The following is a 25,279-nucleotide window of genomic DNA, read 5'->3' on the forward strand; positions in this document are numbered from 1 at the left end:
AGAGCTGGGCAGCAGGGCCCGCTTTCAGGAGAGACACTTCTTCTTCCACGTATCTCTGACAGCTCATACAAGCTGCTGTCACTGGGTATGTCTACACTGCAATTAGATACCAATGGCTAGCCCATGCCAGCTGTCTTGGGCTCATGGTGCTACGGGGCTGTTTAATTCCGGTGCAGACATTGCAGCTCAGGCTGCAACCCGAGCTCTGGCACCCTCCCACCTTGCAGGGTCCTGGAGCCGGGACTCCAGCCCAAACCTGAATGGCTACACTGCAACTGAACAGCCCCTTAGCCCAAGCCCAGTGAGCCCAAGTCAGCTGGCATGGGCCAGCTGCATGTTTTTGTTTGCAGTGTAAACGTACCCATTTTGGCCTGCATTATTGAGGCCTAGTCCCCTATTGAGACTAGACTAGGCATGATTTTCCTATTTGACTCTCTGGCCTTGTCTACACTTCAGCATAAACCCTGCCCACATGGACAGGAGGAATTCTCCCATCAGCGTAGGTAATCCACCTCCCCAGGAGGTGGTAGCTAGGCCAACAAAAGAATTCTTCCATCCACCTCGCACTATCAACACGGGGATTTAGTTCAGTTTAACTATGCAGTTTAGGGGTATGGATTTTTCACACCCCTGACAGCCCTAGTTAAACTGACCTAATTTTCTAATATAGACCAGGCTTCCATTAATAATCGTGTGAGGGTTGACAGTTGCATGTTCTGGCTCCCAACAGCAAGTCAATTAAGATGCTTAGCTGAAATGTGAGCCATGGAGCTGAATATAAAATCTGATCGGTCACAGTTGATAGTAAGGTTACATTTATAAAGGGTTAATAAATGTTATATGATAGACCTGAGCAGTATGTGTTACAGATAGGTATAAGCACATCAGGAGACGGTGTTATAGGTTGTTATAAGATGTTTGCAAGCAACCTCCTGGACACTATAACACTTGATTTTTTTTTTAAATCTATTAATTATTTACTAACCCGTTATAAACTATTTGTAAATGGATCTTAATATAAAGTGAGACCATTTGAGCAGTAGTGTAGAGAATACTCTGGGTGTGAGCCTTCTCTCGGTGACCCTAGTGTAAATCAGGAGTAGCCCTGCTGAACTTGGTGGAGTTACACTGGTGTAGAAACACATGCCAGTGAGCTCTGATTCAACGCTACATGTGGTTTGAAATGTAATCACACTAGAAATAAATCACTTCAACTGCACCAAATTGTATGTAGCTAACTCAAAGAGAATGAAAAGCTAAATTAACTCCTTGAGTCCTGCAGGATACGTTGTAAGAGGAGCCCATGAGCCCCAGGCATCATGTATCTTGTTGTATTATCAAGGATCTTCCTTATAAGGCCTTGCCAAGACAATGAATATGCCCCTGAAACGGGGCGAAAGGGGTTAATAGAAAGTACAATTTTCATATTATCTACTTGCATAAATGTCTTCTTTTCCACCGTTACATCCGCTATTGGTAGTTTTCCTAGCGCCATCTAGTGTGACTAAAGGGGATTTACATAACTTTCCAGGAAACTTCAGCGTTTCATAGATCTAATCCATTCTTTACCTTTTCATTTCCACATTAGCTTCATGAGGTACCACTTACCACAGGGCTGTGGAGCCAGCAGGCTACTGAGGAAGGTAGCTCTAGTATGCACAATACGCATTCCTACATTTGTTTCTGAACCGCATGAAATCAAGGCTTAGGAAACAGCAGGGCTGAGGATATGCAACGCTTTTGTCAAGGCATGTCATTAATGAGCTGTCTCTGTGCTACTGAGCTCTGTCTCTGATCTGCACCTTGTTTTGGAAGATTACATACTGCAAGCACAGAACAGATTTTTTTTATTTAAGACACTGTATCTTCTCAGATTTAGGCATATCTGCTGTTATTTCCACGAACGCTCAGCTGCTAAAAGTGTTATTTTCTCTAAAGTGACATTTATACATTAAGCACTGTGCCAAACACCTGCTAGGTATTCTGCAGAATCCATCCCTGACCAAAGAGGTAACTGCCTACGCATAAAACCATATCTAACAGCCTGCTTCCAGTCTGCTCAAAATGAAGCTCATCTCTTTTCTATAGGTTCACCTTTCCCATAAGAGTTTCCCAGTATCTAATATATTGAAACCTCTCTTTCACTCTCCTCTCATATATGCAGTGAGATCCTGCAGTTTCTCCATCTAGCTGGCCCCATGTGTGGACCTGGAGGCATTTCAGAGAGAACTACCACACCAGCCTTTAACTTAACCTTTTCCCCAATAATGTGCATTCCACTAGTAGGACTTCTCTCCTACACCTCCCTGCATCATGGGTACCTACTGTGTACCATCAGTTCCATGACTGCAGGCTCCTCCACAACACTCACTAGACGTTTGTTTAAACATCTTGTGAGATCTGGCACACAGAAAGCATGTCACCAAATTATTCTCACAGTCACCGCATACTTAGCTACCAATATTTCTGCTGTTCGGATTCCTATCACCACAGCCCCTCTGTGTCTCCCAGCTGTAACCTCCATCTCCTGGAGCAACCTCCTTGGTGTCTGATTTGATTCCTGTGTGGACATGTGAGTTCCATCTGAAGGAGTTTGTCTGTCAATTCCACATTGGCCCCTCTCATCCTGAGCCAGGCTTTCTCAACTGGCTTTCCCATCAATGCAGCCTGTTCTAAGGAGGGTCTATGCTGTACCTGTGGGCAGTCTCTATAAACCCATTTCTCTCAGCTCCCCCAATTCAACAATTCTGGACCTGTGCTAGGCTCCCAGGCCATGAGCTGTTTGCACCAAGCACATAAATGCATCAATGGGCCACAAGGCTAGGAGATGTACCTTCTACAACCCGTGCAATAAACTGGGCAGCTCTTCCCTTCTGAAATATGTTACTGGTATCCTACCTCTATTTTTAGTCTGGTGGGGTTTGCTCTGTAACTGGGCACTAGGCAGAATTGGGTAATACCTTTAAGTGACTTTAAATTTACTCTGAAACCTTTAACTTATATATTGTTTTTTTGGTTTACAGATTTTACTTTAGCTAACCCTCTTTGCATAGGTGTAATTGGGCACTGTGAGAGGCCCCCTGCTGGAGGTCTTGTGGTCTTACCACACCCTGCTCCCCAGAAAGGAGCAATGAAAGTTGGTCCTCCAAAACTGCCTCAAAAAGCTGCGGGGATGCAGCCAATCAGAGCCCAGCTGGCTCAGTTAAAAGGAGCTGAAGGGCCTGAGCAGATCATTTGTTGGCTGGGACCAAATGGGTGAGGAAGGCTGTGAAACTCTCCAGGCGAGGAGGCCTGGGAGAGACCCGGTGCAGGCTGGGAACAGACAAAGATATCTCACCTGAGATAAAGGTGAAGAGGAAGGGGCTATGTGGGAACTGGCCCAGAGAATAGCAGCAGTAGTAGTTATTAAAGGAAGCAGCACATGGCTGCTATTTGTAGAATCCCTGGGTTGGGGCCCAGAGTAGTGGGTGGGCCAAGTCCCCCCACGGACCACTGGGGAAGTGGCCTAAGCCCTGAGAAGGGGATCAGACTCAGTACTAAAAGCCCAAAAAAGAGGCTAGAATTTAAACAGGACATCAGAGAACCACTGAGAACAAAGTCTCCAGGGAGAAAGCCCTGGGTTCACTGCTCTATACCAGGACAGGCTCAGACTTAGAGCTAACCCAGAAGGGGCTGAAAACTGAGCCCAAAGACAAGGCTAAAGACATCAACAAAGGCACAGGGACAGGCCCTGTTGGACCTTATACCCTGGAAAGGCTTCCTTCATGCGTTTAGACTCTGGGCGACTTAGCCAGAGGACTGAGTCGCTAAACACCCACCTGATGAGGTTAACAGCCGACAGGGGGCAACAGGAGCAGACAGACTGAGTGTGCAGGTTCACACCCAACCGACAGGAGGTGCTCACAAGAGGTGAGTGTCTGCTGTCACAGGCACACAAAATGCCAGGTAAGGATGAATTCAAGAATACTGCTGCAAAGATCTTCTTTTTTTATTACCTTCCAAGAGACAGGAGAGATTAGTTAACTGAGCTAATACCTTTATAAATGGCTGTTTTAAAGATTGTGACTTAAATCCCCAAATTAACTGCCCAAATTAATTTTAAAATTGAAACTGGGAAAATAAAGAAGAATAAAATCCTCGCTGAGTGACTCATCAGTTGGTCTGGGATTTCCTTTCTGGGAAACTCACCGCTGTCATTTAGAAATTATTCCTTTTATTCTATAGACTAAATTTCTATTTTATTATCATTATGGATTCTTGTCTTCAGTGTGGTGGGTTTTTTTCAGTAATATGAAGTCAGCTTCTCTGTTATACCTTGAGATGTACATTGCTACATCAGCTACATTATGTTGATAAATACCAAGTGAAAAATGCTTCTGTAATTTTATATATAATCAACAGCTACATTAATTACTACCATCAAAGGGTTTCATTTGCATTCTTTGGTTCCCCATATTCTAATTTAATCAATCACCATTTGGTCAAATGATTTCAGCCTCCTTATCCAAAGGATTGAAAGTCTCTCAACCCTCACACAAGCATTGTAATTTATTTTTATCTATCGACTGCCACCAAAAATGCAAGCATCTGTCTGTATGTGCATGGGCAGAAAGACAGCTGTAATTCATAGATTCCAAGGCAAGAAGGGACCAGTGTGCTCATCTAGTCTGACCGCTTGCATAACACACACCAGAGAACTTCCCCAAAATAAATCCTAGAGCAGATCTTGTAGAAAAACATCCAATCTTGATTTAAAAATGTCAGTGATGGAGAATCCCTCATGACCCTTGGTAAATTGTTCCTGTGATTAGTTACACTCACTATTAAAAAATTACGCCTTATGTCCAATCTGAATTTGTTTAGCTTCAGCTTCCAGCTATTGGATCGTGTTATACCTTTCTCAGCTAGACTGAAGAGCCCATTATTACATATTTGTTCCCTATGTAGGTACTTCTAGCCTATAATCAAGTCACCCATTAATCTTCTCTTTGTTAATCTAAATAGATGAGTTTAGGTTGACCAGCGAGCAAGTGAGAAAAATCAGGACAGAGGATGGGGGGTAATAGGCGTCTATATGAGAAATCCCTGAATATCGGGACTGTCCCTATAAAATTGGGACATCTGGTCACCCTAGATGAGTTCCTTGAGTCGATCACTTTAATTGTAAGACTAATTGTCTTTACAAACTTGGACCCCTATCCTGCAAACATTTTTGCACATGCTTCATTGCAGTCAACCACTTGAATGCTTAAAGTTAAGCACATGTGTAACTGTGCATATGTAAGTCCCGCTATTGTGGGGAACTTTCCTAGCTTCTGCACTACCCCGGTGAAGTGGGCTAGCAAAAGGATCCGAGTCCTCACTCCCACTTCTTTTACCCAGAGGCCTCCCTGTCCTTGAGGACTCCCATTCCACTCTCCTGTCTGGCAAAGTCCTCGTAACCCCAACAAGGCTGGGCCCAGGATTCCTGGGGGCTTGACCCCCAACCCTGCTGTGGTCACCTAAGACAGGGGCTAGGGTGTCCCCACTCCAGGGTACTCTCTCTGCACTGGCCACTTCTCTGACCCACTGATCATTACATACAATTTAAAGCAAATGCAAGTTATTTAATCAACAATTAATTTTAAAAAGAATAAGGAAAAATGGGAAAGGTTAAAGGAAACACATCACCCCGCTCTGTGGCAGGGAACATCACAAACAGTGTCTCTGGAATGTCAGGGCAGTTCAGTCTCTTCCTTGTAAGTCCCAGGCCTCCTTCTCAGGCCCTGGCTGTGCTATAGGGATGCTGTGGGTTGGACACTCACTCTGGTGGTGGCCACACGCTCTCAGGCTCTAGGTGGCAGGGCCCTTCTTCCCAGGGTTGCCCCCTCCCTGTCGGGGTTACCAATCCCCCTCCGAGTCTGGCCTGCAGAGCCTCCTGGCTGAGGCGTCTCCCTGTGCTGGGCCCACTACCCAGGGTCCCCACTCGCTCTCCCCAGCTGCTCATGACACCTGGCTCTGGACTGCTCCGGCCCCAGCTCCACTCTGCCTCAGCACGGCTGCTGCCCTGCCTCCAGCTCCCTGGGCTGCTTCTCTGGCCCCTCTGGCTCTGGTTGCTGCAGCTCTCCTCCCAGGGCAAGTCTGCTCTGCAGGCTGCTTCTGTGACTCTGCTCCCAGCACTGACCTGCTTCGTGGGCTGCTTTTCTGGCCCCTCTGGGTCTGGTTGCTGCAGCTCTGCTCCCAGCACAGGGTCTGCTCTCTCTGGGCTGCTTTTCTGGTCCCTCTGGATCTGGCACAGCTCTGCTCCCCAGCTCAGCTTGGGCCCCTGCTATCTCCTTAGCTTGGTCCCACTCTGTCTGACCCAGGCAAATCCAGTTCACACAGAGGACAGAGGGACAGAGTCCCTGGCCTTCTGATTCCCTGATTAGCCTGCCCGCCCTCTCATTCAGACCTGGAGCATTGGCCTCTCCCCATTGTTCCTAGGGACTGGCAGTCTCAGGGTCCTGATTCCCCATTGACCCTTCCCCCTTTTAGTACTGGGAGCTAGCAACTAGAACACCCCCACTGAATGTTAGTAAGGGGGCAACAGTCCCCTTACACATAGAATAGGGGGTCTTACTTTCTGTAGCTCTCTGCAACCAGTGTGCAAGGTTGTCTAAGGCCATGCCTGAATGCCAATATTTATATACATATATAAAAGGTACTATTTTTAATATTGATGATCACCTTTGTTAACCAGGTTGCAGTGCTGGGGTTTACTACTGCAGGATGCCAAGAACTCTGGCCCTCAATCAGCCAAGCACTTGAGCACGTACCTAACCATAAGCACACGTGCAGCCCCATGAAGCCGCATGCTTGGAGTTGAGCACACCACTAAGTGCTTGGCCGGTTCCAGCCCCTGATTCTGAGACTAGCTGCGCATCTCTAGTTCCAGTAGCTCAGCACCTCGCAGGATTTGACCCACTGCTGCCCAGTGAATAAACTGTCAAAATTAAGCGGGTGCTAACAGTTTCCACAATCTCCATACGTGCTACGAATAATGAAATAAGACAGTGGCAATGACAGCACGTTGCTGAAGCGCTGTTAAGTGCTGCATTATGATTTTATATTAACGGTGCTTCTGGCTGAGGGTGCGGGGAGAGGAACTGATTTAATCTTCCCTCTCGTTGTCCTGTATTGGGAGTTTGCTACTTGTTTCATGGAGATTGTCATTTCAGGGAGGCCTGGCTGTTCCAGGGAAGTATCTGCTGCCTTTAGTCATGCAGGGGAGTGCTTTGCTCTGCCAGGAGTCTCATTGGGCTAGATTGTGCCACCCACACGGGGGGAATAAGTATTCCCCTTACACCATTGCTACCCAGACCTGGAGAGTAGCCTCACAAGCGAAAGCTGAGCTACATGCTGAAGCAGATGGGTGGGAAGTGGGCTGGGACGAGACAGCAATGGGTGAAGCTTCGGCTCTAACCCCCAGCACAGCTGACTAATTTGCAGCTGGCGTAACTCAGCAGTAAATTACTATTTCCCTACCCCTCCTCAGTGCAAGTAAGGGAAGAGAGTACCTGTGTGTCAATGCCTTCTAGGACTGCTCCTAGGCAGGTGCAGCTTATGCACCACTTCTTTGCTCTGAGATTTGCCTAATGTCACGGTCCATCCTGTGAAACCAATGGGAGGAGCTGCGGACTTAGATATTAGATAGATTTGTGTGTTTGAAAGTTCCCCCTGACCCTCAGGGCCACCGCACAGCCACAAGGCTTTAGCTCATGCTTTTAGCTCTGGAGGTATCTTTAGTCCCCAGGGTATCAGCCAAGAGGCAGCCGTCAGCTAAGGGAGACAGAATTTGGCCGTGAATGCTTTTAAAAAATACAATCCATCTACCCCAAGAAATCCAAAGGAAATGGATTGTAAACTGGAGAGGGAAATTACATCCTTAACTAAAGGGCTTTGCCTATGTAAATAAGAGTTTGACAGAATAAAAGCTATTAACCAACTGCAATGTGAGATGAGGGGGGGAGGGAAGGAAAGGGAAGGGAAGGGGAGATTTATTCTAGCAAGGGCAGGGGAACCACTTCCATCACCAGACACACCAGCAGAGAAATCTTTTATTGCCCACCCGCAGTAAATACACTTTCACTTCCTGCCAATGATGCTGTTCACCTTTTGTGCTGCAGCGAGAGAGGTACAATAAATCACCTTGTAATTGCCATTTCCTCTTACATTTTTAATAATTCTTCATTCCCTTTGCGAACCGCAGCTTGTGGAAAAAACCAAAACACTCCAGAGCTTTAACAGTCCGAAGTGCTACAATATTGATTCCCCACAGAAGGTCACAGTTCCAGTTCATGAGTTTTTTATCCATTCCCCAAGCGCGGCCTTGGACCACAGCAGCGCATGCCAGGCAGCTTAACAAAGAGCTGTAACAAAATCAATATAGTCAAGCAAAGTATGATAGATTTCTAACTGTTTAGGATGCAATAATAATAAGATACAAAAGCATGTCAGGAAATTGTTATGGAATTTATAATTACTTCAATATCATCCTCTCAATCAGATCGTTCCAAAGAAATCCTCTCTTTGGCTTCATTTTACACTGTCAAGATCCAAACTGCTTCTTACCAAGAGGATCCTTTAAAATGCCTTCTAACTTGCAGGGTGAATTCCATTGAATAACACTGAGCTCTTGCCAACAATGATCCCCTTTCCTGAACGACAAGAGACAATGCAAAGGTTCAGGATTGCATATACAATGGGGATATCGGAGGGGTTTGAATGGTTTGGGGAAAGTTCCCTTCCCCTTCTTCCTCCTTTCTCCTGACATTATAACTTTTCCAGGCATATGCAGGATTTAAAGTAGCATGCATTAGTCTAGCAACTTCCTTTCCAGGTGCTAAAATTTCTCATGCTATTTGATGGTCTTCTTATAGTCACAGGCTACAAGGGAGCTCTCCTCTTGTATCTTCATGCAACGAATGTGGGACAATACCCTTGTGGTGGGAGAGAAGGTATCAGCATGCAATTGAATAGGGGATAAAGGTGGAGGCTATTATGCTTTACCTCTAAGGTTACTAGAAACCCACCTTCGGAAAAACCAGCTAGGAGCATGACTTACCTCTGAAACATTTGCACCAGTAACAACGGAGGATGTAGAATGTGTGATATCCAAGCAGTTGCTGTCCATGTTCAATGTATTTTTTAATTCAGCTGGGTCCAAGAGGAAAAATTCAGAAAATATGTAGATCAGTGAAATGCATATTTTTAAATAGGGAAGTAGCAGGATACAATCTCTAGTTTGTCCATCCAAGGAATAGCATATTCAGTGCAAAGTTAAATATGAGCTTTGTCAAATGAGTTCATTCTTGTAAGTTAATAGGAGCCTAGCAAACTTAAAAAAAGTATTGAACCAGATCTTCAGCCATAGCTCCATAGCTTCACAGAGCTATGCCAGTTTTACACCAGCTGAGGATTTGAGCCATTGTACATTTTGATAGCCTTTGTAGAGCTCATTAATATCTAGCACATAGGTCAAATAGGAGATGTCTTTGTAAATCTGGGGGAAAGGGCCTTACAGATGATAAATGCTACATTTTTTCCATCCTTCACAGTGTGGGGAGGGCTCCAGGCTGACTCTGTATATATTTAGAATGTGCATTTGAAAGAGTGGTCAGAGGTGAACTGCTCCTAGTCCAGTGGCTTAGTCCACATGCTACCAATGATCTGCGGAGATGTTCTTGATAGTCTGTAGAATGAAATATTTTGAAACGAAAACAGTGGGAAATGGAGGTATTCGAAAAGGAGGAGACCCTTGAAAGGATTTATCTCATATGAAGTGCTCTGCAGTGCATTCCATATAGTTGGGACATGTATAATTTTGAAATTTGGCCCATGTGCATAGCTTTAGCATGGGATGCCACTTTGTAATAGAGAAATCTTTTCACAGGTGACCTCCACAGCAAGACCAAATTTGAAAAACAATATTTAGACCATTAGGATTTCAAATGCATGCTCTTAGCTATTGGAAAGCTTGCTTCCCTTAGATTTGCAGTAAAGTCTCAGACCTGACCTTGATCTTTTGGTCATTCATAACACAGCTGTTCCTTGAACAGGTGCTTCTACCAATAAGAAAATTTCATAATTGATGTTTGGGATCAAAATACCTCACTCGCTCTAGATGGTCTAAAAAACTGACAGTGTCTTGCTAGATAGACATGCCTGCCAAAAGAAAGAAAAATGCTTAGAGTCTCTCTGTTCATTTCCTCTCTTTCTGTTTTTGACAGCTCCATTTAACCCTCCCAATGCTGCGGACAGCGTGGTCAAATTTGACACCTATGGAGATGGGCTAGGCCGATACAACGTGTTCAATTTCCAGTACACCGGAGGCAGATATTCCTACCTGAAGGTTGGTCACTGGGCAGAAATCTTGTCACTGGACATAGACTCAATTCACTGGTCCAGAAGCTCTGTCCCCACTTCCCAGTGTAGCGACCCCTGCGCTCCTAATGAAATGAAGAACATGCAGCCAGGAGATGTCTGCTGTTGGATCTGCATTGCCTGTGAGCCCTTTGAATACTTGGCTGATGAATTTACCTGTGCAGACTGCGGGCCTGGACAGTGGCCCACTGCTGACCTGACTGGCTGCTATGACCTACCAGAAGACTATGTCAAGTGGGAAGATGCCTGGGCAATAGGCCCCGTTACTATTGCATGTCTGGGTTTTATTTGTACCTTCATGGTCGTGGCAGTCTTTATCAAGCACAACAACACTCCCCTGGTCAAAGCTTCCGGCCGTGAACTGTGTTACATATTACTCTTCGGGGTCTTCCTGTCTTATAGCATGACATTCTTCTTCATAGCCAAGCCTTCTCCGGCCATCTGCACCTTACGCCGTCTGGGGCTGGGAAGTTCCTTTTCAGTTTGCTATGCCGCCCTTCTGACAAAGACAAACTGCATAGCCAGAATATTTAACGGTGTGAAGAATGGTGCTCAACGGCCTAAATTCATCAGCCCCAGCTCTCAGGTCTTCATCTGCCTGAGCCTCATCCTGGTACAGATCGTGGTGGTGTGTGTGTGGCTCATAGTGGAGTCCCCGGGCACCAGACGGTATACTCTTCCTGAGAAAAGGGAGACTGTCATATTGAAATGCAATGTCAAAGATTCGAGTATGTTAATCTCCTTAACATACGATGTAATCCTTGTAGTCTTATGCACTATATATGCCTTCAAAACAAGGAAGTGCCCAGAGAACTTCAACGAAGCCAAGTTTATCGGTTTCACAATGTACACAACGTGCATCATTTGGCTGGCCTTCCTCCCCATATTTTATGTGACATCTAGTGACTACAGAGTAAGTCTTTGGACATTTGTTTCTATAAACTGCGTGCATCAACTTAGCAGGAACCTGGCATTTTCCTAAAAACATCTTTCACTTTTGTGCTCTCCAGTGCCCCTGGCATACATTCCCTTTTCATTGTTAATGCCCTGCTAAGCATAAGACACATCAGCTGATTGCTTTATATGAAAATGTTACTTTACTTCTAAGCAGATGATGGACTTGCTTTGAACTATGGTTGTTCAGAGAATGTTTTTACACTAAACAGTAGGTCTGGCTGATGGAGGCAGAAGCACATGGGTAAAATATTCACGCACTGGTATATTACTACGGATAGTCACAGTTACAATAGGTCAGACCAAGGGTTCAGAAAACAGTTATCTAATAAAGGTGAATTTTAACTAAAAGCTTAACCAAACTGTACAGTAAACTTCAGGATTACTAAAATGAGGGAGGTAGCTGTGGTACATGGTCCTTACACCAAGTTTCACTGTATTCATTCACCTTTCTGTCAATTTTATAAAATTAACTTTGCCAGAGGATGTTGTGAAGGTCAAGACTATAACAGGGTTCAAAAAAGAACTAGATAAATTCATGGAGGATAAGGCAGGGTTGGTGTCCCTAGCTTCTGTTTGCCAGAAGCTGGAAATGGGTGACCAGGGATGGATCACTTGATGATTACCTGTTCTGTTCATTCCCTCTGAAGCACATGGCATTGGCCACTGTTAAAAGACAGAATACTGGGCTAGATGAACCTTTGGTCTGACCCAATATGGCTGTTCTTATGTTCTTGACTAAAAGACAAGACTGTCATTGGCAGTCAAGTTGAACAAATGTTGTTGTTGTTTTTTTTTTTATTCATTGGCTGATCCAAAATATCCAGAAAAAGAATTTCAGGTTAAACAAAACATTTTGTTGGACTCTAAATGATATTTTTTTCAGTTTTGTTATATTTTCAGGTGTTTGTTATCCTTTAAGTTTTTTTAAAAAAACAAAACAAATCTAGCAGCAATTCTAAACAAAATGTCACTGGAAATGAAAAGTCAAAACATTTTGTTTCAAAAATAGTTGAAATAGTTAATATGAACTTTTTCACATTTATTCGGCCAAAACTATTTGCCAGTTTCGACGTGCATTCACTCATAGTTTTGGTTGCCCTGAAACTGCATTTTTTGGCAAACAAGCTATTTCACCAACATTTTTTGTCCAGATCTAATTGGTGGTATATGTCAGGGAGATAACAGGGGAGTTAATAGCATCGTTCTACATTAGGGTTGGCCAAGGAACAATTGTTTCATTTCAAAACGTGGTTTCATTCCAATGAAACGTGGAATGAAAGTAGACCTTTTGAACTTTTTAGAGAGAGAGACATCCCCTAAAAGCCAATAGCCTGGTGGTTAGAGTAGTCGTCAAGAATGTGGATGACCCCAGTTCAAGTCGCTATTCCAAATCAGAGGCTTAAATCTGGGTCTCCCATAATCCTATGTGAGTACTCTAACCACTAGGCTATTAGCTATTCTGGGGTTGGGTCCTCTATCTCTCTCTAGAGAGTCCCTCCTGGACCTGTATAACCTTCCCATCAAAAACAACATGTTTCCACAAAACATTTTGTTTTTGACAAAACAGCATTTTTCAATAGGAAGTGTAGTCAAAAAATTTTCAACTGTCTGCACTCTACTCAGGCTTGATGGGTCCAGACCAAGAATATTATGTGTAGTTCCAGTTTCCTTAGCCTAGGAAAGGTACAGAAAGACTAGAGACAGTACAAGGATGGATAACAAAAGTCACACAGAGTGAAACGAAGAGAGCTAAATGTGTCTAGTCTAGACAAGAGAACCCAGGGAGACATGATTAGTCTATAAATAACTTCAAGGTAACAAGAAAGGGATTATTTAGTCTCACAAGAAGTTAGGACAAGGAGAAATGGCATGCAGCCAATGAAGGAAAAGATAGGCACTGGGGAAAAGTTCTTAACACTAAAAGTAATTGGGTAGTGAGGTGGACACAGTGTTCAATGGGTGGGGACAGATATAATGAGGCATTAGTGGGTATGCTAGAAAGACTAGTCCTATAGCGTGATTGGGATAAAACTAGATGACTTAAGTGATATTTTCCAACTCTGTTATCGCTGAGATTTGAAAGAAACCCTGGGGATTTGGGTGCAAAACCTCCATTGAATTGAACTAGGTTTTAGCAGTGGGATTTCCTAAAGCACCTGAAGTTAGTCAGGAGCGCACGTCTCATTGACTTAATTTCAGGAAAGGAAGGACTGAAGTGAATGGAACTCTCATGTAGGTGCTTTGGCAGCTCCCACTCTGGGTGTCTGAACACTGTTAATCTCACTTAAATTCCAGCCACTGATCCTACTAAATGGACTAAAATTTTATACATAATAAGTGATGCTTTTGTTATCTCTAATCGAACGGTAACCTACTCATTCCATTCTCCTGTAAAACAATGCTGGTGGGGTCACTCTCTGGAGCTATTATTTGGGAAGTTGGTACAAAAAACAACCCAGGAGACATAACAACAATGAATAAGTGAATGGTGACTGGACTGAGCTTTTATTATTATATTTGAAACTGGTTTCGGATGCATGAATAAGGGTGAAAATATGGGCAGCTACTGGGAAACGTATGCAGAGATTTGGGCGCATTTTAAAAACTGAAAATGAAATAAAATAAAATGTAGAATTCACCCAGTTAATTAATACAAATACCACGGGAAGAAACAAAGTGCCCTTTCCTAGGTTAGAGGGAAAAGGGCTATTTCACACCATTGATTTTTACAAAGTTCCACTTTGACTTCAGCGGGTAGTCCTACTTCAGAATCAATGAAATAGTAGGACCTGATGTTATTAAATAGTCACTCACAAATTTGCACCAGTGAGAGCAATTAATGTATTTAGTTTTTTTTCAGCTGAAGATTCATCTTAGCCTAGCCTTAGGGGATGCAACTGTAAGAGATGTGCCAGAGGGGAAAAGTCTGGGGGTTAGATAAGTTCTAACACAGTCAGATGTTAAATTGTCCTACTACTCAGTTTACTGTGCTCTCATGAAAAGAGGTGTGTGGTAGTTTCTCATTTAAGTTCTGATCCAAACTGCATTAAAATCAATGGAAGTCTTGCCACTGACTTTAGTGCGTTTTGGCTCGGGCCAGTAGAAAGCAAGGAAAGAGGAATGAATGGAAATGTGGCAGGGTGTTCATGTTCTCTCTGTGTCCATTCAGGTTCCTAAATGGTTCTCCCCACCCCCATGTGGCAGCTGAGTACCATGCACTGAGCAAAGCTTGAAGTAAGCGCTTTTTGTAAGGGGTTATTCTATTAATTATACAGACCATCTGCTTGGTGCTCTGTGAATACATATAATGATGAAGACGACGACAAGGAAAGGGAAAGAAAGAAAGAAAGAAAGAAAGAAAGATCCTCCGCATGGATACAAATGGCTGTTGGTCAGGGTCCCTTAGCAGGATTGAGATAAAGCAGCCAAAGAAAGGACCTGAAGAAGAGCTGTGTGTAAGCTCCTAAACTTGTTTCTCTCACCAACAGAAGTTGGTTCAATAAAAGATATCGCTTCCCTCCCCAACCTTTTCTCGCTAGGGACCAACGTGGCAAAAACAACACTGCATATAATGACAAAGGCCATTCTCTGCTCTCGTTTTTCCCTTATAAAGTTTATTTTGAGAGTTGAGCCCCATAGCAGTGTTAATCTATAAGTTTGGCATGAATGTAACTGAAGGCAGAATTGGCCCTATTTGTGTAATAATCCAGATTAAGTAATAGAGTTTGAGAACATGTAATTCTACCTTTTAATTGAGGAATCTGCTCTGAAGAAAAGAGACTAAAGTGAACCTGAGGCAGCGAACTGGCAGCCAGTTATCACAATGATGAGTGTTGTTACATAGATTAGATAATGGCTCCATGAAACTGTAAGGACAAGCAATGATTGACCCACTGGTTGCTACCTCCAGAATCTTCTGACCCCCCACAAAGGGATTTCACAGCAGAGAGAAATTGTGTCTGCATTAATGTAGCTTTAAGACCCAGTCTCACAAACGGACCTGTTTGAGCCGGCCCTTATGCTTGCTCAAAATCTCACTGAAGTCAGTGGTCCTCTTCATGAATGCAAAGGGTTGCTTGTCACTTATCAAGATTGAGGCCTTAGGCTGAATTAACTTTCAAGTGGATTCGCTGCATAGCACAGCCATCTCTTAGGACCTCATCTGGTCCCGTACAGCATGCCTTTTGCCACACATAGATCCCAGGCTTTACTGAAAGTGCTCTGCTTTGTCCAGGAATGCGGCAGGGATGCAGTGTTGCAGAGCATCTGACTAGCCTTCTTGTGTCCAGGCTAGCTGTCATACACTGAAGCAGGCAGCCCCTTATGTTCTGATCAGCAGGGTACCATCTAGGCCTTAGGTAAATCACTGGGAATCACAGGGTCGTGGGAGTTAGACGTGGAACAAGTCAATGGATCGTCCAGGATAGATCGCTGTTGATGCAAGACTGAGATATGTTTCCTCCTACTGCTGTATTATGGCTGTTCTGGAATTTTGCATTTCTGCCTCTCAGTGCTATTCAGATCAGAGTTTAGCATGCTGAAATACATAAACAATTTGCATTACAGCATGCAGTAACAAACTGTGCCATGAATGCTGGGGTGTGCTGTCTGATATCCTAAATTGTAGAAGGCATTGGTAGAGCTGATTTTTTTAGGGCTTTCAGTCATATCATTAGTACTTTCTGAAGCCACATTCATTTCTAGACCTTCTGAAAAAACAGCTGTGAATTTGGTACCAAGAAATCTATAGAAATTAAAAACAAACAGCTAGCAGTAAGTAGCTCCCACAGTGACTACCATGGTCACATTCTCACTTGTGGTACATGCTGCCTCACTGCCTGGCATTTAACAGCACTGACTTTTCAATAACTCTCTCCTAGGTGCAGACCACAACCATGTGCATCTCTGTCAGTCTGAGTGGCTTTGTTGTGCTGGGCTGTTTGTTCGCGCCCAAAGTGCACATCATCCTCTTCCAGCCACAGAAGAACGTGGTCACTCACAGACTCCATCTCAACAGGTTCAGTGTCAGTGGGACCGGAACCACTTACTCCCAGTGTAAGTAAAGAATCCGTCACCTATGTATGGCATGCCTTGTGCGGTAAGTGTGTTCAAGGAGAGCTAGAGAGTTTTCACTTGTAGTGGAATCTGCAATCATTAAGAACTGCAGGACATTTTTGCATTCACCTGAGTGTGGGATTGGCTATGAACCTTCACGAAATCATTACTCAAGTCTGGTGAGAACAGAACAACCCTTGTTCACAGCACATGTGTTCTGCTCACAGCTGGCCTGATCCAAAGCCCATTGGAGACAATGAAAAAAAAGACTTCCACTGAATACAGGGGGCTTTGGATCAGGCCCATAATTGCACAGTGCCTGCAGAACCACAGTTCCTGTCCCTCTCATAACAGGCAGAGCAGATTGCTCTGGAGTCTTCCTGTCAGAACAACATTACAGCAGGACTTGGTCCCCCATGCAGCACATTCTCAATGGCTGTTATTACCTGGGTTTCAAGAAAATTCTTTGAGTCAAACCACTTCAGCTAATTCCCCTATAATGCACATAAGGGACAGCAAAAACTGCTTCTGTATATCCAGTATGTGTTGTACCCTACATAAGTGTCACAACCTGGGATATCAATCGATGCCGCAGTGCAAGAACACTTCATCTGCTTTTCCCATCTCAGTCTCTTATTCCCAGACAGATTCACATATTTGGGATTTTATCAGTTGCTGTTGTTTTTGGCTAGGAAAAAATAGGTCAGCTTTATTTTTGTTTTTTCCTTGTCAAGCTTAACTAGTAAAGGATGCAAGCAAACAGCACCTCATTCACAGAGTAAAGCAGACACAATGTCTAACCTGGGAAACCGATTGAAGGAGCACAACATCCCAGAGCAGGAGGGGGGATTGGGGAGGAAAAAGGGAAGGTTTGTAAGGATATTAACTCTGAACCATTCAGTTGGCTTTACAATATAATCTAAATTTTCAAAAGTGATTAGTGGTTGTTAGGTGCCTCAGTTTTGGGATGGCCAACTTGCCACAACTCAAAATAGCTGAGCATCCACTCTGAAAACCAGGCCCTTTAAGGTGTCTCCAATTGCCCCACCCCCAAAAAACTGAGGTACCCCAAAATCACTAATTACTTTGGAAAATTTAGATGAACTCGATAGGTCAGGCTGGCAAACATTTCAAAAGCGCTCAGCACTCACAGCTACGGACAGGTTTTCCAGAGCTCCCACTGTGAACAAAGTACATTTGGAAATCTGACCACTTATCAAGGATGCCTAAATGAGAGCTGCTGTTGCTGATGGTGTTTGAAAATTGGGCCCAAATATGTATAAAATGGTCTTTGCATTTTTACATCATATTTTGTATCTGAGACGGTTAAGAGGCTGTTTCTATTTAAGGAAACATTTCTGCAATTATTTCACCCTGGAATATGCTCTGTTTCTTTGTAATGGATACAGAATAAAAGAAAATCAGTATTTGGGACTGGTGTTTTCATGAGGGCATCTGATGCTCTCCTCCTTACTACACCTTTGTATAAATACAAAGATGCTACTGTATTCAACTGAAACAGGTTATCCTGCGTTTTTTGTCCCGTCTATAACCACATGAAGAACACTCATTCTAAAAATCTTTAAGTCTCAAAGGTAAAGTGCAACATCAGAGAAAAAACTTCATCCTTGCCCTTTCTGATGTGAAAAGAGGGCCTCAAAAGAAGGTTTATTTTCTCAGTTTAGGGAAAAAATGGAATATCAGGTGCTCCCTTGCCTAGTTTGATGAAGGACCTTGGCAAACCTTGGGAGGACCTGGAAAGTGATGTCACATGAGGCATGATCCAAAGCTTGTTCAGTTCAATGGGGAAAGCCCCAGTCACAGCAGTGGGCATGTCATCAGGCCCATAATGCTCTAAGTCACCTGTACAGCTCCTCCACCCCTCATCCCAGGTGGGTTTCCTCAGAGAAAAGTGAGGACCTGGTATTTCCCATGTGAAAAAAGAAAAACCAAGCAGGAAACTAGGGTCGCCCCCCAAAAAAAATAGAATTGAGATATTTCTGCACATCATAAAGAAACATTTGAAATGGCCAAGCATTTATTTTGCAATTCACCTGTAAGTATTTTTTTTGGTGAAGAGATTTATTTTTAAAGGTTCTTTTTCTTTGAACTGCACAGCCCTCATTCATAAAATGCCAAGCACTTGTCATCCAGATTGATCCTCGCCAGTGCCATGGTCTTCTCGGTGTCTGCTGGAATTCTGCGTCAGTCCACATCCAATTCATCATTGGGATGTTTCTCTCCATAGCACCATTAAAGCTTGAGAACACCAAGAGAAATTCAATAAGCCCCTGACACCTTTTAAAAAATGATCCAAAGAATTGCCCCATCCATCCTGGGCTGACAGCTTGTTTTCCTATCAGTCTTGATGGTGCTTTGCATCAGTCACAAATGGCTTAACACACGTCTGATCAATACTATTTGTCCAGCTGCATGTTTTGCTTTGAACATAGCCGTCTGGAAACCTAGGAGATGGCCACAATCCTTGCTCACAAACAGGTACTCTCTAGTACTTAGTCTAACAGACTGGGCACCAGAATTGCTGGGTTCTGCTCCCACCTCAGCCACTGATTTGCTGGGTGACGAGAGATAGGCAACCTAACCTCTCCAAGCATCCATTTGCTGCTCTAGAAATTGAGCCTAATAACCAGGACCCTGTGTCTAATATATATATATATATATATATATGCAGTGAAATAATTTGCTTTTTGGTCAAGGCACTGCATAAGTCCATCCAAATGGGTATTTTCCTGCCAGCCCCTCAGTTGGTCCAGCCCATCATTTGGTCTTCCTTCTCTCCGTGGATGTGGTTTGCTGTGTTTGCCCTAAAAAGGGAAGCTCATGTGAGTGGTTCTCAGGTATATGCCCTTATTAGGTCTGAATTGGACTCTTCATTATTCAGGACAGGAAGAACTGGGGCAACCTGCCACCGCAGGCCTCCTCTGAGAGGCCAGGGGACAGCGAGGGCTGAAACACTGTTTGGGAGAGCATAGAGGTTGGCTTTCACGAGGATGTGGTAGAAGCTATGCATCAGGGAATAGCAGCTGCCTAACAGGAGCAGTGCTCCATTGCAGACTGGAATATGTATGGAATGCAAACACTTCTCCCTGTGTCCCCCAAAATAGAGTCAACACTTTAGTTTACTTCTCATGCCGCTGCATCCTAGATTCCACTCTTGTAGAGCTTTGTCACAGGGCAAGTACACCCCATCCCCCTTTGGGACAGGGCAAGGGCATCACAGCCCCATGGTTAAGTCTACCTGTGTGCCCTTAGTCTCAGGGCAATATGGCCCAATGGCCAGCGTCAACGTGGTCACCCTTGTCATCAGGGCAGTACAGCCTAATGGCTGAAGTTAATACAATCACCCTCTCACTTGCGCTGTATGGCCTAGTAGCCACAGTCAGTATGGCTGACCTCTTCATTCTGGTTGTGCGGTCTAGTGACCAGAGCCAATGCAATCACCCTCACTCAGGCTGTATGGCCTAGTGGTTGCCCTCCTTAGCAATAAGGTTGCCCTCCTTAGCAATAAGGTTGCCCTCCTTAGCAGGGTTATGTCACCTAATGGGCAGAGTCAGGGAAGTGAGCCACTCCTGGGGAGGGAGAGAGGTGCCAGGGTACAGGAACCTGGGCCCTCCCTCTCCACCAGATCCCAGCCCAGGGCCCTGGTAGTGGCAAGTGTGCATGCCACTGAATTGGCTGGGATCCGACTGAAACACGCTGACTCAAAACCCAGTTCGCTAACCGGTCCACTGCCTAGTTTCCCTGGGCTTCTTCCTACTGTACCCCCTGATACTATGGCCTGGACGTCTTCAGGGTTTCCGGTTTCCTCAGGTTCCGCTACTGCCAAGCGACTGCGTCCTCCACAAGGCATCCCCAGGCATCTGGGTATCTGCCTGGGTTTCAGTGTCTCCAGCTCCCACCATCTGGTACTCCTACTCCTCTCTGGTAGTCAGCCTAGAATGAGCCGGGCTGTTCCCTTTTATACTGAGCCAGCACTTGGAGCATGCCCAGTAGGAGTGTGGGGGCACAGCTTCCTCTGCTCAGAGTGTGGGGTTTCTTGTCCAGTGAGGGGCAAGTACACCCCATCACAAGCTCCTAAGCACCTGTTTATCCTCCTGGAAAGATATTCCTCTGCTCCAATGGTGTGTCCTTCCAAGAAAAAAAAAGAGGAGTTGAGAAAACATATCAGCTATTTTAAAATGGTGTTTGCAACATGAAATACTGCAGCGAGACACACCAAATAGCTCCTGGGGTCCTCATGAGGATTTTGCAAACCTTGGAAGATCTCAGGAGAGAACCAGTAGCCTTTAAGTGCTTAGCCAACACTTCATCAGAACAGTCAGCGGCCTTTCTAAAGTCATTTCTCCAGAGAGAGGTGTTGAAGTTAAGGAAGGGTGCGCACACACACACATACGTACGTACGTAGGAAGCAAACACAGGAATTCACCAGCTGAAATGGACTTAGCTGCTGACAACTGGTTCTTGGATTGTTTTCCAAAGGAAAAGTACATCCGTTCAGCAAAAATAAAGGAGTCTGTAAATTATATATATCACTTACATTGCATAACATCTTTTCTCTTCTTAACACCTCATCAAAGCAGGTACACAAGTACTCCTATCCTTTTTTTACATATGAGAAAAGTGAGAGGGGGGATTGAGAGACTTGCCCAAGGCTTGAAGAAGGGAGTCTGCACTGAAGAGATTATTACAGGTCAGTTGTTCAAAAGGTCTCAGCTCTTATTTGGGACCTAAATAAATTGACTAGATTTTTCACTAGTGCTCAGCATCCAGCTGCTGTCATTGGTTTAGGTGTCAAATGGGAGTTGAGCTCTGACTTCTTAATTCTGGTTCTTGGATGCCAGTTCTATGCTACTTTTTTCTCTTTATGTGTATGGAGCGCCAACTGGGCATCCTGCTAGGGGTTTTCCCCTCCCCCCTACCCTGCAGACAGAAAGCAGAAGACCAGAAATCTGAAGTGGAGGCAATGCGATGTTTATTGGGGTTTCAAGCAAGCATATCCAGAGCTCTGATGCCAGAGAGCCTTTTCTCAGTGTGCCTATTCCCACCTCTTCCTCTTTAGCACGCCCAGGTCCCATTACTTACAACTTATGGTCATGTTCCATTTTGGAAGGTTGTGAGTCTGGGGGCTTGGTAGCACGTCTTTTGTATCCCATGGGAGGAGTAAGGAGTGAGGTTGTGTTCTGGCCAAGGCCAGGCCTTTGGCTTTTAGTGTTTCTAATACCGTCCCCTGCATTCCCTTTGCCCCTCCTGACTGGTTGCTTGATCTTGGCTTGAGAGAGGAGCCAGGTAGCCTTCCAGTATATACTCGTATATTACACTCCCACCATACCCAGTAACACTTTAACTCTATCCCTGATCTTTTCTCATTATACTAACAAACCCATCTGGTTGTGGGAAATGCAACACACAGTCTCTTTGTTCACACATATTAGTAAGGATAAAAGAGTATTTAAAAAAAAAAATCGAACCCCAAATTCTGTATCAGACTAACAAGCAGGCCTACATATTAACACACCATCCTTCAGTAATTCGTTTCACAACACTCATTTCTGTGTCTGCTGGACGCTTTGAGATCCCCACCAGAGGTCAAAAGACTTACACAAATTAGCTTCTAGCTGACCCCAAGTCCCTATACATAAACAGACCCACTATACATAAACAGAAGTCAGGTGTATCTATTCTGCTGTTGTAAAGGAGATAAAGGAGAAAATGGGCCACAGAACACAGCAGATGAAAGCAGCAAACAAAGAAACAATTCAGTGACATTTGATGTGCCATGACGTCACAGCATGCTGCCCTCCAGCTCAGCCCCTGGTGGCTCTTCTTGGCCTTGCACTCAGTGCTCCTCTGGTTCTCTCAATCAGTTACCCAGACTTAGCTTGTTTCAAAACACATACCCCCTTTGTGGGGCCTGACTGAAGTCATTCTACAGAATGTAACTCTCTTTGTTAGTCACTAGAGGTCACTCGTCTCTGGGTCCATATAAAAGTAGCGGTCAACTCTCATTCCTGTTCAGAAGACCCTCAGCCCCCTCCTGGAGCTGGGACCATGCTTCAGATGGTCACTACCTCAAAACAGGAGTCCCCAGCTCTCCCCCTTGGTTAGGGTGACCAGATGTCCCGATTTTATAGGGACAGTCCTGATTTTGGGGTCTTTTTCTTATGTATTACCCCTCATCCCCTGTCCCAATTTTTCACATTTGCTGTCTGGTCACCCTACCCTTGCTTGTAATTTAGCCAGCTGTAGGGTCTTAGCCCGTTCTCCTTCAGCTGGCCTCTTTTTCCATAATTAGCCCTCAGCAGACCAGCCTTCTCCTGCCGATGTGTGCCCAGCCTGGAGTGAGGAGGCAGCATTTACGTTGGCCCCTTCTCCCAGCTCTTGCCCAGCCCTCTATGCCCTCTTGGTCCCAGGCTCTTAAAGACACAGGGACAGGATTTCCTCCTAAGCACCCCTTATTTCTAACACTTCTTCCTCTCTATCAATATTTTCTCGGTCTCTGTAGGTATATCAGATCTTCCAAAATCTTAAAGGGACACACACATGTGACAGGGATGGGCTGACCTTAAGGGGGCAGACTATCCTATCACACAAGGCAGTAACTCCAAATAATGTCACAGCAAATAGATGATGAGGAAAGAGGATGGGAAAACATGCACCACAGACAAATCAGGATGTCAGGTCACTTTAAAATGTGTTGAGTGAGTTCCTACTTCCATGATGATGTAGGAAACCAGTTGGTTGCTGCTATAAAAACTAATGTGATATTACAAAGACCAGCAGAGCGGAAATTTTTCCTTTAACAGAACTTAGGAACAACTATTAATTTTGACCTCTCCTTTAGGAGTAAGAGATGTATTCTAAATGCACAACAGATGGTGCTAGAGGCAAGGTATCTTGTTTCTCGTCATACTCCAGATCTTTCTATCTTAGGTACTTATATGGCCCCCAATTATTGTAGCATCTGAGCACCTCATAATCTTTCAAGCATTTCTTGTCACAAGACCTCTGTGGAGTAGGGCAGTGCTATTAGCTCCAATTTTACAGATGGGGAACTGAGGCAGAGAGAGACTAAATGACTTGCTTAAGGTAACAGGAGATCTGAGACAGAACAGGGAATTAAATCCAGGTATCCCAAGCCCCAGGCTAGCACCCTAACCATTGGACCATCCTTCCCTTCATTTGTTAGAGCGTATAATTTAATTTCATAACCATTTAGTAAAGCGCTGTCTTCTGTAGCTGCATAAAAAGTTCATCTGTATGAAAAATAAGGCTCAGTCTTTACTGAATTGGTCTGAAACTAAGTATCCATCATCCATAAATTGCCTTTTATGCTGTGTGATCAAGTTTAAAGTCAGTGCTTGATGCATGCTTTTCCTTTAAATGCTTTGATAAAGGCATCAGGTTTCTCTGGGTCACTGTTACTGTTAACCTAATGTATCTTGCCAAACACAGCTTTGTCTTATTGTGAACTGTCATGTCAACGAAATTCTCTGATAACACATTCTTGATGCCGAATGGATAATTCTAACTGGGATGGACAAACCTGTTTCCTTTAAAATTAAAATCCCCTGGGCTTTTACAAGATAACACTCTATCCCAGTGTCAAGATGCAGAAGCATTTAGGGCCAGATTCTGACACTCATATTCACATTGAGTAACACCTTACTCCAAGAGTAACTCCACTGAAGCCAATAGAACTACTTGTCAAGTAAAGTACTATTCAGTGTGAGTAAAGGCATCATAATCTGGCCTTTAGGTCTGGACACATTTTACATCCTGAGGTCCTGATCTTGCATTCATGGAAGTCAATGGGATCCAGGCCAGAACGTTATCAAAGGGGGAGTAAATATGTTGGCAAACTCATACAATTGTTAAAATAAAAGATTTTCCCTACTCCATTCAACATATAAAATAACCCATTTCCCTTACATTCAGATGTAGGGTGATATGCATTACCAGATGCAAAGATGGAGTGGATGAGGGAAATGCAAGCTAATGAACTATTCCTGTAAGGTGCTGAGCACTCTTCTCGCCGGTTGAAATTAGTGAGGTTGGACAGCATTCAGCCCCTCACAGAATCAGGCCCTAAAATAAGATACATGAAAAATCCAAAGATGTGATTTTTATTTACACTGAGGCTACTTTATACCACTCCAAATAAATTAGAGTCATATCCACTTTAAGGCTCCTTTACACTTCCAGAGAGGCGTAAAGTGACCTGAATGTAAATGAGAATCAGGCCCCCAATGTTTTGTCCTAGGTGGCTAATGATGGGGTTTTGTTTTTTTCCTCTCTCTTCCAGCGTCGGCTAGTATGTACGTTCCGACAGTCTGCAATGGAAGGGAAGTCCTAGATTCTACCACCTCATCTCTGTGATTGTGACCTGCAGTTCAGTTCTTGAGTTTTTAGACTGTTAGCTAAAATTTGCACATGTTGTGCACTCCAGAAAACAACACAAACAAAACTAGAACCTTTTTTAGAAACAGTATAATAAATTATTTTTGAGGACTGTACAGTATATAGTGACATTCTAGAACTTTTTAGACGGATTTTAGCGCCTCTGTTATTAACAGTTCTAAGGGACATGTAAATAACCTTGGTTTACAGCACACATATTTCTGCAGTGTTGACTCAGAAGTGGGAGAGTGATTTGCTGCGAGCACAGTTGCAATGTTAGGTGACTTTCTTTCCTATGAAATTTTTTGTAGCTCCTTGTTGTAATGAACTTAGACTGCATTTCTATGTTATATATAACAGTTACATTATGCGTAACCGATTGTTTTCTCAGCACAAAACAGCAGTATTAATGTAAAGATGCCAATAATAAAACCGTAAACATTTGTCA

General features: G+C 44.0%; 1 protein-coding gene across 8 annotated transcripts in view; it reads left to right on the top strand.

The window, feature by feature from the left end:
• Nucleotides 1-25,279, top strand: part of GRM3 (glutamate metabotropic receptor 3) — a 151,732-nt gene extending 126,453 nt beyond the window's left edge. For 7 of the 8 annotated variants that reach the window (XM_073328668.2, XM_073328666.2, XM_073328667.2 and 4 more), the window contains 3 exons: nucleotides 10,248-11,314; nucleotides 16,239-16,413; nucleotides 24,737-25,279. In XM_073328668.2, coding sequence (XP_073184769.1) covers nucleotides 10,248-11,314; nucleotides 16,239-16,413; nucleotides 24,737-24,810 — 1,316 coding nt within the window. In that variant the 3' untranslated portion in view covers nucleotides 24,811-25,279. The remainder of the gene's footprint in view (nucleotides 1-10,247; nucleotides 11,315-16,238; nucleotides 16,414-24,736) is intronic. The other variant, XM_073328672.2, reaches the window with a different exon arrangement.

The sequence above is a fragment of the Lepidochelys kempii genome, chromosome 1 (genome assembly GCF_965140285.1).
Source record: "Lepidochelys kempii isolate rLepKem1 chromosome 1, rLepKem1.hap1, whole genome shotgun sequence".
Classification (NCBI taxonomy): domain Eukaryota; kingdom Metazoa; phylum Chordata; order Testudines; family Cheloniidae; genus Lepidochelys; species Lepidochelys kempii.